General features: G+C 46.5%; 2 protein-coding genes across 12 annotated transcripts in view; one reads left to right on the top strand and one right to left on the bottom strand.

Annotated features, from left to right (window-relative positions):
• lrba (LPS responsive beige-like anchor protein) overlaps positions 1-7,375 on the top strand; it is a 197,891-nt gene extending 190,516 nt beyond the window's left edge. For all 8 annotated transcript variants that reach the window (XM_042065961.1, XM_042066115.1, XM_042066185.1 and 5 more), the window contains 3 exons: positions 656-852; positions 5,443-5,594; positions 6,134-7,375. In XM_042065961.1, the coding sequence (XP_041921895.1) occupies positions 656-852; positions 5,443-5,594; positions 6,134-6,224 (440 nt within the window). In that variant the 3' untranslated portion in view covers positions 6,225-7,375. The remainder of the gene's footprint in view (positions 1-655; positions 853-5,442; positions 5,595-6,133) is intronic.
• A 178-nt stretch (positions 7,376-7,553) lies between these two features.
• Positions 7,554-17,868, bottom strand: part of dclk2a (doublecortin-like kinase 2a) — a 43,419-nt gene continuing 33,104 nt past the window's right edge. For all 4 annotated transcript variants that reach the window (XM_042066693.1, XM_042066605.1, XM_042066810.1 and 1 more), the window contains 8 exons: positions 17,643-17,762; positions 17,245-17,391; positions 16,857-16,990; positions 16,120-16,197; positions 14,877-14,973; positions 14,291-14,371; positions 14,055-14,171; positions 7,554-10,621 (listed from right to left, as the gene is read on the bottom strand). In XM_042066693.1, coding sequence (XP_041922627.1) covers positions 9,647-10,621; positions 14,055-14,171; positions 14,291-14,371; positions 14,877-14,973; positions 16,120-16,197; positions 16,857-16,990; positions 17,245-17,391; positions 17,643-17,762 — 1,749 coding nt within the window. In that variant the 3' untranslated portion in view covers positions 7,554-9,646. The remainder of the gene's footprint in view (positions 10,622-14,054; positions 14,172-14,290; positions 14,372-14,876; positions 14,974-16,119; positions 16,198-16,856; positions 16,991-17,244; positions 17,392-17,642; positions 17,763-17,868) is intronic.

Genomic DNA, 17,868 nt, shown 5'->3' on the forward strand with positions numbered 1-17,868 from the left:
TGGCCCACGGCACACTAACATCCTGTGTGACGAAAAAATAAACATACCATAGCCTAAAATTTCAAATAATACACAGATATGGCCTTATTATGGCTTCTATGCAAGACCTGCTCAAATAAAACAAGCGCCCTCTGTTTCATTTGTAGGTGACTATATCTAATTTAATTGTTGTTATGAACTGGATATGTGATGATTCTGTGAATACTGGATATGGGGCCCCCGTTGTACAATGCCTGCATACCACCAATAGTGCAACAGTTGCTTTTTTGGACCAGTGAGTGACATTTGGGTAATTTTCTGTGGCACACCTGATGATCTCTCACGGCACACTAGTGTGCCCCGGCACAGTGGTTGAAAAACACTGATCTAACAGATACTAACTAGCTTGAGGAGACTCCACAGTGGTTTGAGTTGAGTTGTCTTGTGTGTGTTGTCTTGTGTGTGTTGTCTTGTGTGTTTTGTCTTAAGTTGAGTTGACTTGTTTGTGTCGTCTTGTCTGTGTTGTCTTGTGTTTGTTGTCTTGTGTTTGTTGTCTTGAGTGTGTTGTCTTGTGTGTGTTGTCTTGTGTGTGTTGTCTTGTGTGTGTTGTCTTGATTGTGTTGTCGTGTGTGTGTTGTCTTGTATTGAGTTGAGTTGTGCGCCGTGCTCTTCACAGAGGGGCCCTGTCTGATCCACTCCATGAACGGGGACCTGCTGCGCACCCTGGGTGCTCCCGAGGGCTGCGTGCGGCCTCGCCTCGTCCAGGCCTCTACAGAGGGACACTGCGTCGTCTACTTCGACAAGGGTCACCTCTGTTTGTTCAGTGTCAACGGCAAACTACTGGCCTACAGGAAGATGGAGGAGAATGTGAAGGTACTGGCTTTCAGTCAACATGCGCGCACACACACACACACACACATGCACACACACACACACACAGAGAGCACACTATATGCTATAAACATTTAGAGAGGAAGTTTCCTTGCATCACCTGAATGTTTGCTTTGGGTGGTAATGAATAATGAATAAATTATTTAAACCGAAAGTGAATAGAATTGCATTCTCTCTCTCTCTCTCCATCTCTCTCTCTCTCTCTCTCTGGCGTGTTCACTCAGACTGAATGGCAGTCTCAGACTACAGCTTTTGGCTTGTTGCCCCAGACATGGCATGGAACTTTCTCTTTTCCTCTGCTGAGCTTGGTTTCCCTCACAGTCTCTGTGCTTCATCACACTTTTTTTAGTGTGTGTGTGTGTGTGTGTGTGTGTATGTATGTGTGTGTGTGTGTGTGTGTGTGTGTGTGTGTGTGTGTGAGCTAGTCTGGGTCATGATTAAAGGCTGGCATGTGTTCTAAGCTCTGGCTGCCCCAGGGCATGCTGAGCAAGCCCTCCCCTCCCCTCACCTCCTCCTCCTCCTCCTCACAGGGCTTCCCTTTGCTCCTTCCTCTCTCTCACCTCCTCCTCCCCGAGTGGGAGCTAAGGAGGGCTCTCCTGTTCTCTTGCATGAGAGGACACATTTGTCACCAGCAGGCAGCTGTCCCACATACCCCACTCAATCACGTTCCCACACAATCACACATGTATACACACACACACACACACACACACACACACACTCACAGGTCCTGGGAAAGCCCACAGGCCTGTGTGCTGCTCTGTGCTGCAGTGAGGCCCTCACACCTGCTTCCCATTTGCTGTGTCACCAGGGCCTGTGCAGCTCAGCTCTGCAGCGTGGCCCAGCAACACCTTGATTAGCATCCCTTATCTGTCTGCCCATTTGTTTCCACTTAGCTCTCAGCTCCAGCGCTCAGCTCACCGGCCTGGCCAGGGGGCCTCCGGCAGCCGCCATGCCACCCGCTCACTCTCGGTTAGCCACAAGTGCAAATGATTGGCAGCGGTGAAATGTGTCGTGTTGACCAGATCGGTCAGGGATGCATCTGAGGCACACTGCAGTATCAATGTGCAGGACAGTTTCAGCTGTTAAAGAAACAGGACTTGTGTACTGTAGCTATGGAGATGTGTAGCCATGCTATTACAGAGAGTGAACCAAATCCCTTACAGTTGATATGCTGTTATTCCACTGCTTGGTTGAATTTCCCATTGTCCTACGTAATTTAGAATGACCATTAACCGTATGTTATTTGCACACCTATGAAGTAGGCCTAGATCCATTTTTTTGGCCGTATCACACTTGTATATTAATTCGCCGAACTCGTTGTGAAGTTTAAATGAACCGTCACGTTGCATCCGAGCTGTAAAATGCAGACGTTCAGAACATAGTAACATTGTAGCATATGACGGAGGTGGCTTTCTATGCTTTTAGCTAGATGGATGACAGCAGGCTAGGTAAAATAGCGATGTTTCAAAGTTAAAGTTCATCAGAATCTTGGGATACGCCCGCTTGACAATGGGAGAGATAGAACTAACGACTGGCCTTTGGCCGTAGCAACCATCCGTTTAGAACGGCAGTTTGTCCTGCAAGTTGAGAAATTAGTTGATATGTGTCGGAAGAAAGTAGTTCCGTTCCGAAAGACCGTTTTAGCGATTAAAACGTTTAAATTGTAACAGGAAATGAACACAACGCGCACTTCCGCTTTGCGTCGGGGCCGTTTTACAACCTCGACCGTGCATTAACTTCTGTGAACAGACCACCGTGTCGTCCATCATCCCTTACATATATACAATCACACTGACGTCTTATGTTGTGTCTGAAGCTCAAAGTCGTGTGCTAACCAGGGCCAGTAAGCAAGCTTGTCCATCTCATTGCTATCAAAGCCCTGACCTGTACCTGCCCAAGGGATGCCTCTCAGCACTCACTCTCATTCACTCACACTTTCACTCATTCGCTCACTCACTCTCTCACTCTGTCTTTCTCTCACTCACTCAGCATGTCGTCGGCTCTCCTCTCCTACGCTCTCCTTGCTGTCTTCTACACCCCCACCTCATCTGCCCCTGCTGTGAATTCCTGCTAGCCAGCGTCAAGGAAGTCCTGACATGTCAGGGCCTCTCCCCCCCAGTGCCCTGAGCCCAGACCACAGCCAGCAGACACCAGTATCAATCTCACCTCTACTGGCGCCCCTACACAGTATGGGATGGTCATACACATGTGCTCATGGATACAGTGAGAATTAGTCATCTTTGTGCAAGTCTGTGTGTCTTTATATATGGAAGAGGAACATAGTGTTTGTGTGTGTGTGTGTGTGTGTCGCACAACTGCACGTGTGAGGGTCTGGGAGGTAGTGATCACATTCCTTCTTCTCAGAAAGAAGAAAAGCTTTAAAGCTTTATATCCTACTGTCAGGGAATCTTGACCCCTACTGAGTCCAGCATGGCATAGATTCCTTTCTCTCTAATCATTTTACCAGACATTTTCAAAATATATGTATTAAACATCAACTGTAATCAAGACATCCATAAATTTGGCCCTAACCTTAGGGGCCACTCAGGAGCCAGAGGGGGGAGTTGGAGAGGCTCTGCTAGGATGAAGAATTCATGAGGGCCTGTCTCCAAAGCCCTGGCCCCCAGCCTTGTTTTACATCAGATGGATCTCTGATACCGGAGCTATAGCGGCCATCTTGGATTTGTAGTCATCCCCACAGAGCCAGGCAGCTGATTTATGGGCAAGACCACACCCTCAAACCTGGACTGACCCGGCTGGCCTGTCAGAACCTTGTCACCAGTCTGCCACTCAGTCCACTACTTTAGAGCTCTCTTTTTATCCCCAATTAAGAATCTCCCATCATATAGCCACAGTTAGTCCATACTAGACAGTAGTATACTATACACACTAAAAAACTAGTAGACTGCGTAGTAGACAGTGTATGTATATATAGATCATGATCATTAAATGGTACAAAGAACGGGTACAGTGAAACTTGAGACACGACTACACAGATATCACACAAACAGAAAACAAATCAAATGCCAGCCTCCTCCTCCTCCTCCTCCTCCAACACCAGACCCTTTCTGGGTTTTTGGATGCTGATCTTACAGAGCCATCGCCAAGATGGATTCCTCCCTGTGTTTCTAATAAACATGCAGCAGAGGATCAGCAGGCTGGTGAAGGCTAAAGAATGATGCTGACTCCAGATCAGATCTCAGCCTTCCTATGACTCATCTCTGAGCCCTTTCACTTAATCTGTGATCAGAGTGAATGTTCTGCCTGGTCAGTGATGATGTACAGGACATGTAACTCGGTGCCTAATTATGAGATGTTAAAGAGGCCCATTTGGCCCTGAGCAGATCTCTGGTTTGGCTCTGTGCATGTATAGAAGGGTGTGTGGTAAACCAGGGTGATACTTAGAATAGAATTATAAACTGTTTCCGGTTTTTAGAAAGATTTCATTGCGTAATGACAAACAAGTGTTTGCTCTCTGGGTTAGCTGTTATTTGTTGACCTCTTTATCTAGTGTATCTATGTAGTGTAGAATCTAACTTCACCGTGCCGTGCTTGTGGCTGAAACATGATTGAGATTGAAAGTGAGGTTGAGTGTGTGTAGTTGTTTGTCACAGATAACTGAGTAATCAGGGTCAGTCACTGAGCTGCATGTTATCATGTCATCTCACCATGTGTCAGTTCTCATTTGCTTTGGGCTGTGGAGTAAACTCGGGAAGAAAAATTACACCCCTCCAGCTCTTCATGTCGTATATTATCCTTGTTTCCCTGGGGACACTTTAAAGTGTAACACATCCCTTATGAGCACAGGAAAAGCCAGATGAGCAGAATAAATCTCTCGGCTCTCAGCTGGACTGGCGCTGCTGGAGTCTGCCGCTGTGGCTGCAGAGGCCCACCATTGGCTGGCTGCTGACCAGCATGCAGGGACAGGCCTTGGCCTGTGGGGCTTTGGGGAGAGGGCCGCGCAGACCCCTGCAGACATCAGGCGGAGGCCCTGTAGCCCGGCAGCCCTCTAATCAGACGCCAGGGCTGAGCGGCTCGCATTCATCACCGACTGCCCAGAACTTTCTTCCACTGGCCAAGTCATAACAAAGCGCTATCGCAAGTCACCAGGCCGCCGAGATGCTTATCACTTTTATTTATCTGCTGAAGGCAACTTCAAAGGCCCCGAGAGCAGCGCTCCGCACATGTGCTGGGTGGACTAGAGGAGGAAGCTGAACTCACCTCCTCATCTCCATCTACACACACACACACACACACACACACACACACACACACACACACACACACACACACACACACACACACAGCATAGGTAATTATTAGGGCATGGGCATTGGAAGTGAAGAGGTTGAATATGAACCCAAACTTTCCTTGAATGGCTTGGAATGTGTGTGTGTGTGTGTTTGAGTGCATCCATGCGTGTGTCTCCCTGTGTGTTTCAGTGTTAAAGCTGCGGATACTGTATGTGTATATATGTTGTGTGTGTGTGTGTGTGTGTTGGTATGATGGATGCGTTATTCTAAAGTAGGACAACAGAGCCCATGCTGAGTGTGTGTTGTGTGTTTGTAGGCCATGCAGCTGAGCAGGGATGGCCAGTACCTGCTGAGTGGAGGAGACGCCGGAGTTCTGAGTGTGTGGCAGGTGTATGACATGAAGCAGCTCTTCACCTACCCAGGCTGTGACGCAGGAATCCGCTCCATGGCCATGTCCCATGACCAGAGGTAAGGTCAAGCACAGCATAGTGCCATGTCCCATGACCAGAGGTAAGGTCAAGCACAGCATAGTGCCATGTGCCATGACCAGAGGTAAGGTCAAGCACAGCATAGTGCCATGTGCCATGACCAGAGGTAAGGTCCAGCACAGCATAGTGCCATGTGCCATGACCAGAGGTAAGGTCCAGCACAGCAGCACAGGCAGTCCAGCGTGCAGGAATGTCTGGGGACATGTGTATGTAGATGTCTTTCATGTTGAAAAATGTATTATTTATTTGCTACCAGCTTAGCTTTCTCCTCAAGCTCAAACCTGTGTGTGTGTGTGTGTGTGTGTGTTTATTAACTCCTAAATAGCCCCTGTCACTGTGCATTTGGCTATGGTAAAATGTTGTGAAAATAATTTGATAATGATTTGAAAATAATGATTCTAGGAGCTCCTCTTTTCATCCAAATGATAGTATTTTAATGACTTAAAAAAACATCAAAAACCAAGAAAGCCCAAGTTCAGCAGTCCAGGCCTGTGTCCGACCTCTTCTTCCTCTCTGCAGGTGCATTATCACTGGCATGGCGTCTGGCAGCATCGTCCTGTTCTACAATGACTTCAACAGGTGGCACCATGAGTACCAGACCCGTTACTGAGGGGCCAGCACTCCGCAGTACAAACATCCACTGGGCCGCTCTGCTGGTTCACCATGGCAACAGCACTGGCCACTGCAAGCCCAATCCTGCCATGGCTCTCAGAGACACTATTCTGAATACATGTTCAAATTCTGAATGTATCTCTTAACAGAAGTTTAAAAATTCAACTATTTTTAAAAGGGCATTGTTATATTTTGTAGATCTTATGCTATTTCATATAATATTAAATCTTAGGGGTGGGGTTATATACCTATCATTGAAATAAATCTATTTTTAGCTGTAAAAGTCTATTTTCACCTCAGCCCACCAAAAATAAAGGGCTCGAGTGGTCAATAGCTAGATGACTATATTTGCATCTATAGTCCATATATAGATTCCATATATTTGTGTACTTCTTGGGGTGAGTGATTTTTTCAGTTGCTGTGTCTGTTGGGGGATTTTTTTCTTGATAGCTTTTTTGCTGCTGAAGGGGTGTGGTTTAGATGAGACTGAGGTGGCTCAGATGGAGCTCTGTCCATACTGAAGCTACATCCACACATCTCTGACTGAAGCATACTCTTCTCGGTTGGTTTGCCCAAATGCAGGCATATCTTTCCTTGCTGCACACGCTGTATTTTGCAATACTTCAAATCTGGTTTTACTGAAGAGGGCAGGTTGCGCTTGATGCCTGTCAATGTAGGACCTGCTGGAGTGGGACGGCCTGTAATGAGATTGCGTAGTACTGTGTGTCGTCGTGGTTATGTGATGGGGGAGATGTCAGCGGGATGAGGTGGCGTTGCGACAGCACGAGGGTCTTTTTGAATCACTGGATCATTTCCACTCTAAAACTCAGTGTCATATCTCACAAGCTTCCTCACACCAGGACCTCCATTCTGTATGTTGTGTGCGTAATCCTCTCTCTCTCTCTCTCTCTCTTTGTGGTGACAGCACTAGGGACGTGATTTATCCTTTCAAACAATGTCTTGCACAGATGTTATCCATGGACAAACATTCCTCGTTGGTTTGATTGGAAAGATATGTGATTAATGATGATTGATGAAAATAACTGCTGTTTTTACAGTCACACAACTCTACGGCAGTCCATTTCCAATGAGTGTCTTTTTGATTTGTGTGATGAGTCAAAACAATAAAATGGAGTTTTGTATCAGAAATTGATTTTGGAAGTGTTATTTTTTGTAGACGTTTTATCATGTATTAGTTGTTATCAAAGACTGCCTGTCTTTTTAATATGTTAATACAGCTACCTGTTTGTAATATGTTTATACATTTGTGTTCACAATGTATCAATATGGACCATTGCTTATAGCATAAATGAAAGTCAATGAGAAATCATTTCAGAGATTTTATTGCATTTCATGAAGGTTTTGATGAATTCCTATTACAAAATGAAAAAAGGTTCTAGGCCAAGAGGATTACATTTAAAATGGCTGCACAAACTTTACACCTTCATCTTGAAAGCTGGATCCCTTGTATATAAAACATAACTGTGAGTTTTGAAGAGAACACAGGGAGAATTCTGAAAGAGCGCTATAGCAACAGATTGTGACTAACACTGGAACCCACCACTGTGACTTTTAGCAGCCTCACAGACTAAAATGTGAGTCGCAAAAGAGGAATTTTGCATGCAGCTAAAAAATTCCTTAAGAATAGAGCAGAAAACCACAGAAAATTAAACCAGGCCTCCAGATTTCAGCTTTCAAAAACGTCCAGATAGTCTAAGTAAGAACAACTTCACATTATAATAGTCACTATTGATGCTTTTAATGGGCACAACTGAATTAGACAAATGAATATGTATCCTGCATTGGTCCTCAGGCCAGGGTTACTAAATGTTCCCGAGGCCTCATCACTCATCTGTAGAGGTGAGAGGAATGCTGATCAGAACCACACAGCACAGCACATCGAGCAGAGGCACAGCCTCATGAGAACCACAAGGTTCTCCTTAATCAGGAAAAACTAGCAGATATTTACAAAAATATTATTGCATACCCTCTGTTACTTTTTCATCAAAAAGACACCAACAAGGGCATGAATGTCCTGTGTTCATGTTTGTTTGTAAGCTCTGTGTAAGCTTCTACAGTAGGTTTGCACTAGTAGGACCCTTACTCATTTACCTCTAACACTCATCACAATCAGCACATTCAAGCATAGTTTCCAGGAGCAAAAAAAAAAAACAACAATCAGAAGTAAAAGTCACATCAACAAGGATTAACTCACATTGTCTTTTCATACAACTTGATCATCTTTCAAATGCTTTCAAGTACAAATTCACATATATACAATCAAGTCAATCACAACATAGAAAAATAGCTCATCCACTATTTTGTGTCTCATGATGAAGGACTGTGTTAAGGTCCAGTAATGAATGACATAATTTTGTAACAGATCTGCAAATCAGCTAATTCCAAATTCAAATTGCCCTTTGCAATAATCAGTGTTTTATGAGCTAACCATGATATAGTCATGGATGCAGTAATTGTGTTCCAGTAGCTCACCACGTACAGCATAGTGCTAACTAAACCAATATTGGATTGGATTCCCAATGAGCATGTTCTGATAAAAATGTAAACCCTACTGATGTTGGATAAGAGTTGAGTAATGAATAGTATATAGATATGTGTCCTGCCTTAATGCTGCCATGAGCAACTAGGGATTAGAGCAGCCATTTAATTGGTCATGTTCATGCTAGAGTGATAAGAACAACAGCTGGTAGAGTGGACGGGATGAGGCTAGTAGCCAGTTTGACACGTCCTGAGGCACGTCTTTCACGAGGCATGTCTGACTCTCAAGGTCACAGATTGTCCATCTGAATGCCCAGGGCAGGGCAGTAACACAACTCAGGTTACATTACAAGTACTCTAGAAGGCATATCTCCCCAGTGTATTCCGTACAATGTAGGGAATAGTTAAAATACTCGGTTTTTCTACGTAATAACACTGACTCAGGTAATGGAGGATTCATGAGAATATTAATCATGCAAGATCCATTTTAAGGGAACACAAGTTATGTTTACTAGGAGGAGCATTTAATGCTTCTAGTTGACTTTATCTGTGTGACAGAGGAGTGTGTCTGGTATCTGAGGAGCCTGCGTTAGGCATACGGAATATAGGCAAAGCTTGAAAGGGATCTGACATTGGGATGGAGCTGAAAAGAACTACCTAATACATGCAAATGCAATACATGCAGTGGTGAGCTTTCTACTGTGGAACCAGCTTTATCTGAGAGCCTTGGCTTAGGAAGTCAGAAGATGGGCTTTTTCCTGGTTTAAGCTCTTTTCTATGAATGGGTAAATTCATTGTATGCGACAATTGTATATACATTGTGCTCATACTTGGAAAATGTATGACCTTAAAGTAAGGGTGGCTAAGCTCATCTCCCCTGGCCAGGCGTGAGTGTGGGGTGGGTGTGGGGGACGAGAGGGCTCACTCCTCCCTCAGCAGCTTCCAAGCAGGAGGAGGGCCTTCGTACTCAAGGCTGCATAGAGGTGGCTCTGGGAGAGAGCTGGAGGGGGGCGGAGGAGGCGCAGGCCAGGAGAGCGATGTGGGGGGCTCAGGAGGAGGGAGGGGGGGAGGGAGGGGGGGACTAGGGGCCACAGCAGTGGGAGCAGCAGCAGCTTCAGAGCTCTCCAGTGGAACCCCAGGGGGAGGCTCCGCAGATGAGGGGGCTGGAGGAGCAGTTGGGGCACAGGTGGAGGAGGGAAGCTTCTCTGGTGAGGGGTCACAGGTGGAGGGGGGTGGCTTCTCTGGTGAGGGGTCACAGGTGGAGGGGGGTGGCTTCTCTAGTGAGGGGTCACGGGTGGAGGAGGGAAGCTTCTCTGGTGAGGGGTCACAGGTGGAGGAGGGAAGCTTCTCTGGTGAGGGGGCACAGATGGAGGGGGGTGGCTTCTCTGGTGAGGGGTCACAGGTGGAGGAGGGAAGCTTCTCTGGTGAGGGGTCACGGGTGGAGGGGGGTGGCTTCTCTGGTGAGGGGTCACGGGTGGAGGGGGGTGGCTTCTCTAGTGAGGGGTCACGGGTGGAGGAGGGAAGCTTCTCTGGTGAGGGGTCACAGGTGGAGGAGGGAAGCTTCTCTAGTGAGGGGTCACAGGTGGAGGGGGGTGGCTTCTCTGGTGAGGGGTCACAGGTGGAGGGGGGAAGCTTCTCTGGTGAGGGGTCACAGGTGAAGGGGGGTGGCTTCTCTGGTGAGGGGGCACAGGGGTTGTCTGGCTCAGGTACAGAGGGTGATGGCAGATTCTCCCAATGAACGGAGAGGGGTGTTTTGGGGGAACGGTCACAAAATAGGGTCTTCTCTGATGGATCAGGACAGGAGATCTTCTCTGATAGCACAGAGGCAGGGGAAGGCAGGCTGTTGTTCTGGCGGCGACGATGAAGCTGGATGTTTTCCTTATCTAGCGCTGTGTTCTACAGAGCACAGTCAGAGAAAGATGAGACATATTAGAAATACAAACGACCTATCAGACGAGACGCTAAAATACACCTGACAACAAAGTAAACTCACTTCCTGCTCATTCTTTTAGTGTTGATATATTACTTCATCTTACAAGCTGTATGTGCCCTAAGTTGCTGTAAGTGATATTGTGTTGGGAGTGCTCACACTGAAGGGACTATGCTGTGACTGCTGATATGGAAAAAACAAACAATATGGAGAGCTTTATGGGAAAAAACTCCAAACTGTATCCAACTCTCCTGAGGTCATAACCTGGTCTGGGTGTATTTTCACACAAACAACAATTCTTGCCTACCAATTACCTTGCATGTACACAAACAAGACAAAACAAGTACATAAAAGAGTTTAGCAAGAAAGACAAATATCGCTTACAGCACCTTTAAGGGCAGTACCAATTCAGTTAATTTGTCCTACAGATACATACATACTCTCAACTCGTTACTAAAAAACAGTGCTCCATAGAGGGGCTTTGCCACTAAGAGGCCAACATGTTTGATGCTAAGTGAGTGGTGGCTTAACTACTCAAACTCCCAAAAGCAGATTAAACACCAATATAATGAAGCAGCAGATCTTAACAACATCGAGCATGCTCAATGGGGGCCAAAATGAGAAACTGCCATGACATGGCACATGACTTGTGTCTGGTTGCCTAGTGATCTAAATCGATGCAGCTAATAGAGCTGTGCTTTCTCATCTACTGAGTCCCAAATCATGATATGGGAGTAGCCCACTATGGCCAATTTCTCACTTCCCCCAGATGTGCTAGTGAGTTGTATGGTGAAGCAGCAGGCGCTGGCTGTGCGGCAGAGCGGTGAGTGTTAGTACATACCATTGCCTTGGAGCTAACCAGAGCGAGGGAATGCAGGCGAGAGGGCAGGGGAGAGGGAGGAAGCAGAGGGACAGAAACTAGTCTTACTCAACTGGGCACAAACAGTTCATGACAGCAGAGGGCTACGTGCAACTGTATGCCCCAACATGCTGATCCAGGAGCACACTCTGTGGTTTTCTCAGAGTGGCCTAGATAGGGCTCAGGTTGGGTTGGCTGGCCCTGAACCAGTGTGTACGGGCAAACAGTAGCTTGATGCTACAGTAAGAAACCTCTGTTTTTTATTAGTGTTCCCCTCCCCTGCACCAAATGCTAGGTATGTCTTTTGTCCAAGGCAATAAGCATTTCTGTTGGCATACCTCTCTGTCACCATTCATTGTGTCCTTGTCAATACAATGGCAACCTCCAATTCTACTTTTCACCACAAGAGGGCGATGCAGACTAAGCTGCATGAGTGTGCCAATGAGGAAGCAGTGACACATTCTCCACAAACAGTATTCACACAAGTCTTTCAGTGTTAATTAAAATAGAAAGTCAAGAGAACTTCTGAGGCCCATTACAGCTGAGCAGCAAGGACAAAGACACACATGTTGACAGAGAGGTAAGCTGAGTAGAGTCCTGTCAGTCTTTCTAATAGCGGTCGGGTTAGCAGCGGTGGAACACTTAGCACTGCTTTATGGCCTCTCATGCCCCAGATACAGCCAGAAGAGAGAACAGAACACCCCACCCCCCAAAACACTGCAGTGACATCTCACAACCACTCAGAAGCAGTAACTCACACCACATCAGTAGTGACTGAACAGAACAGCAACACGTGAGAGAGGGGGAAGTGTTAGAGAGTGAGAAGAAAAGAGAAGAGGTGAGTGGGGAGGAGAACCACACAAGAGGCAGTCACGGCCTTTCCCCTGCACTGAAGAGCAGGCCAGGAAAATGAGGCTAGGAGTCAGGCAGCCAAGCTAGCCCGAGGAGGCTGAGCACAGGTTAAGTCAGAGGGGCCAGGCTGGGCTAGAGCACCGGGGGTTACTGGACAGGAGAGTGGCTGGCGGCAGGTACCAGACATCCAGCTCCAGGCTTCTCCTGTGGTCCCGGCGAGAGAGGGGTGTGTAGAGGTGGGGTGGAGGGGCACAGGACTGACCCCCCTCACAGCTCAAACTGAGAATGAGATCCAGAGCACATCAAACTCCCACCATGTCTGAGGCCTCCAGAACACTCGGAGTGTTTGTGTCATTAAGGGCCTTCTAATGTTGGAGACTGCTACCTGGGCTCTGACAAGAGCAACTAATTCTGTTCTGTTCTATGTGCCATATTGTAAGGGTACTAAGCCGAATTCAGAATCAATGCTGGGTAAAATGCTGCCACTGGTGTGTGTGTGTAGGTGCTGACTGTACACACCTCACATTCTTGGGGTTCTTGTGTCTCAGATAGGCAGATAATGGCATAACCGCAAGAACACAGAGAGTGTGTTCCCGTGGTCAACAACAACAAGAAAAGGAACTAAGATGACGTAGTATTTGAAAACATTCACAGACACTCTAATATGTGACTAAATGAAAATAAATTGTGACTATGACTTATGGTAGACTCTGTGAGATGACATAGTGCCTGCATTACTGTATATGGATGAACAAATTATATGCAAACTAAAATATGAGCCTGAATGTAGAGAGTGAGTGCCTGATAATGCACTGGACTTCCTCTGCACCCACAGTGGAGCTCCCGTTGACTACTGGCCTGTTCGGCATGCTGTCATCATACAGAGCCTAGCGAGAGCCATGTATGGAGGTATGGGCATGAACATGTGCTGTGCTGGCTGACAATGGTGCAGCATGAACGACTTGATTCTACAGGATGATGACGTGATAGACTAACAGTGGCCATGTTCACAGGAATCAATATGAGCACCATTCTATACTGTCCACTAGCAGTGCTATTCCACACGTGTCCACTAGCAGTGCTATTCCACACGTGTCCACTAGCAGTGCTATTCCACACGTGTCCACTAGTAGTGCTATTCCACACGTGTCCACTAGCAGTCCAATAACAATTTACACTCAGATAGAGAGATGTACTTGTAGTCTAGTCTTAAAGCAGTAAAAGAGGCATGTGAACATTGGGACATGTCCTTCTCTTTCATCAGTCTCATCTACTGGATGTACTCAGGGTCACAGGGCGGCTCAATCCCTGGCTCAACAAGCCCCATGTCCCAGAGCTGCTTAGACGTAATGCCACATTCCCCATGAACATGACTGATATCATTACAGGGACAATCGGCTGTGGCTTTCCCCAGAATGCTAAATCATCTGGGGTGTTCTCTGAGATTGTCCAAGCTCTTATGTAAGGAAGTGACTCATGTGTGGAGGCAGAGAGTGGGCTCTCCACTGGACGGCACCGCTCACTTCAAAGGCTGAGTGCCAAACTGAGTCCCATGGGCCCTAGCCATAAAGAAACTGTATTCAAGCAAAGGAAGCTCTATACCGCATTTTAAAAATACATGGCATTAACTTTCTGTATGTGTGTGTGTGTGTGTGTGTGTGTGTGTGTGTGTGTGTGTGTGTTCTCACCATGATGACGGACACTCCGGCGGAAGTGTTGTTCTGCTTTGGCGTGTTGTTAAAATGTGTCTTGAGTTTACCTGTCACCTCAATCCTTGTGTTATTCCCCAGAGCAGCATCCTCCTGCTGAAAACAGACACCTGATTACAACACAGGCACACATCACACAAACAGCTCTAGCACAGCATACATGCCATAGGAATGGCAGCACGCAGCACGCCACCGGAGCCTGTCCACAGCCTTACCGTGACCCAAGGGTGACCCAGCACATCCTCTGCAGTGTACCTGGCCTCCACATTCACCTGAAGCATGCGGCCAATGAGCTCCTGAGAGAGAAAGACTCCAGTCAGATCCAGAAATAAACCACCATCCGTTCAAGAGCTTCATCTAACCCTACAGGCGTATCTGAAACACAGCCTCTGCTCCGTTTAAGAAGTGCTGCTGATTGTGGCGTGTAATTTGCCGGCCTGCTATGGCTGTGACAGGGTGTGTTTAAGCACAAAGAGCTGTCCTCTCAGAGGCTGCTCTCCCGGCACACTTTGTCCTGGACCTGCTCTCCCTGCCGCAGTAATAGCAGGGAATCTAATTAGCGCTGGTGACCTTGTGCTGACAGATCTGCTGCCAGAGGAAGACACAGAGCTCATCTATGAAGCACCAGAGTCCCCTCTCTCTCTGCTCCACTCACACAGAGATCCAGAGACACACATCCAGACTACAGTAGGGATCAGGTCATCTGCATGGACACGAGACACAGAGGCAGGAGAGGACAGAACAGGGACATATGCACACGTGCACCTGAATGTGTGTGTGTTTATGTGCTATAATACACACCTTAGCAGAGGCACTTATATTCTCCCAGTAAGGGGTGGGGAACGCCAAGCGACCCAGCAGGATTTGGTCAAACAGGTCCTCCTGAAGGTTATTCTCACTGGAGACACATGCAACATACATACAATAAATACAACAGGTCCATTTGGACTCTTCAGGGAGATGAGATGAGATGAGATGAGATGAGAGATATACATTAGACCGGCACATCCGGGAACTTGACTCATGACCAACGTTCCCGCCCCTTTCGGGGTGAAAACAAACAACCCCTCTCATTAACTCCAACGCAAATTAGGGTCAATAAACGTAATTCGTACAGAAATCGCAGGAATAAATAATAACAAAAAATACCACAAATCAATATGACCACTCAATACATAACCACTTTGCCGGTCGTTGACCGTGAAAGATACCTACAAAAGCTTAATTCAATTAATATAAAAACACATCTCTTCAGTATCCCAAGTAGCCTACGAAGTGGTGCAACAACCCCACTCAGTGACCAGAAGTGTCATACGGTCTTCTCTTCTTATGGCTTGTAGCCATAATTTTCTTCTGTCAGGATTTTTTTTGAGGACATGGTAGGCAAAAGAAACTCAGGGAGGGGTTCTTAGCTGTGTGGTTGGTACATGTCTACCGGTTCACTCTGGCTTGTTCTGAGGGAATGTTTTCCCCTCAAAAGGGGCATGGCGCAAACAACCTGCTCTGTGTGACGCGGGTCCGGTTGTAAGTATACAGAGTTCAATTCATAGCAGCCGATGGATATGATTTAGACTGGCCTATACTCATTCACTGACCTGCAAATGACCGTGAAAATGCTTGTGTGTGCATGACCGCAAATGTACAGTTAAGCAAGCGAGTTTAAATATGATTACACCTCACTGAAGGCTTATCTCTCAACTGTGACGCACATTAAGCAACCTTCAAAATCCAAACTCAATGACTTTCTTTTCATTTCTGTTTGAAGTGACATTGCTGATAAAATGGATAAATCATCATTAAAACAAATCTACATAATATACAGTGTGGATTATATACAGTAGCTACTATGATTTGCATTTACAATAAAATAGTTCAAACAACATTTCTGTTCTAAACTAGTACCATCTATTGTCTACCCAGCTATGATGGACCTGCTGGACTGTGTCTGTGTATATCCATGATTATGAGTGTATAAGAATTGTATTCCAATTGATACTTGAGAGAGAGAGAGAGAGAGAGAGAGAAAGAGAGTAACCCACTGTACCTGCGGAATGGAGGGAATCCACACAACAAGATGTAGGTGATCACTCCCGCAGCCCAGATGTCCACCTTCAGTCCGTAACTATGACGACCACACACAGATCGTGCATTAGGAGAAAAAAGAACCACAAACACAGTCTTCCCTGGTGCAGTAAAGTGATACTTACATTGCAACATTCATAGAGGGAACAGTGGTATAGGTTTTATAAATGTTGTTGTAATGTAAACATTTACACAGTAATGTTACAGTAGATGAACCTCAACAGCACCTTCCCAAACCCCTTACCCAGACCCAACAACACCCGACCCCCTTACCCAGACCCAACAACACCCCGACCCCCTTGCCCAGACCCAACAAAACCTTCCCAAACCCCTTACCCAGACCCATCACCTTCCCAAACCCCTTACCCAGACCCAACAACACCCGACCCCCTTGCCCAGACCCAACAACACCCGACCCCTTACCCAGACCCAACAACACCTTCCCAAACCCCTTACCCAGACCCAACAACACCCTGGCCCCCTTACCCAGACCCATCAACACCTTCCCAAACCCCTTACCCAGACCCAAAACCTTCCCAAACCCCTTACCCAGCCCCAACACCTTCCCAAACCCCTTACCCAGACCCAACAACACCCTGGCCCCCTTACCCAGACCCAACACCCTGGCCCCCTTACCCAGACCCAAAAACACCTTCCCAAACCCCTTACCCAGACCCAACAACACCCTGACCCTCTTACCCAGACTCAGCGATGATCTCTGGGGCCACATATGTGGGTGTCCCACACACAGTGTACAGAGGTCCCTCCACCACGGTAGCCAATCCAAAGTCTCCTAATTTCAAGGACTTGGTGCCATCAGGATACTCACACACCTGAAATATAACACACACACAGAGAGAGAGAGAGAGAGAGAGAGAGAGAGAGAGAGAGAGAAATATATTGTCATATCTTTAAAACATATTAGAAATACATTTCTCTGTGCTTTCTTGGAGGGAGCATACTCCTCCAACACATGAGTTATACAAATAACCCACCTCCACACAGCAGTTTGACTTTTTCCATAGGGATTTCCATCCTTAAGGGACTACATTTTAAATCCAAATCAAACATATCTGCGGTGGCTCACCAGTAGATTCTCTGGTTTGATGTCTCTGTGCACTATGCTCATTCGGTGCAGGTACTTGAGGGCCCCTGCCAAGTTGAACACCATCACACTGGCATCTCTCTCTGTGTATTTTGTGGAAGAGGTGATGGAATCGAACAGGTCACCCCCCTGGGAAAAGCAGACATTAAAGGTTTAACAGCTGCTCAAATGCTGCTGCACATATTCAAATGATAACAATGTACAAGGCACTGATTGTGCACTGCATAATGAAATAACTGACATAATTAACAATGTTTCTCTGTGCACTAATTATGAACTGGTACCTAAAAGATGTTGAACATTTGTTGAATAATATGTATATAGTTTTATAATGTTAGAATGACTGTCTTTGGTAATGAAGTGTGCTATTGGAGACACACCTTCACCAACTCCATGACCAGGTAAAGCTCTGTGGGAGTGTCCACCTCCTCAATCAGCATGATGATGTTGGGGTGCTTGACCCGCCTTAAAACAGCCACCTCATTCTCTATAAGGTGCTCCTGTGGGCCAATGGAACTCAGTCAACAAATCACAGAGACTCATTCCAATGACAGATAGAGGATCATTCCACTGATAGTAAATTCAAATAAATATGCAGTAATTCCT

Source organism: Alosa sapidissima, chromosome 1 (genome assembly GCF_018492685.1).
Source record: "Alosa sapidissima isolate fAloSap1 chromosome 1, fAloSap1.pri, whole genome shotgun sequence".
NCBI classification, from domain to species: Eukaryota; Metazoa; Chordata; class Actinopteri; order Clupeiformes; family Clupeidae; genus Alosa; species Alosa sapidissima.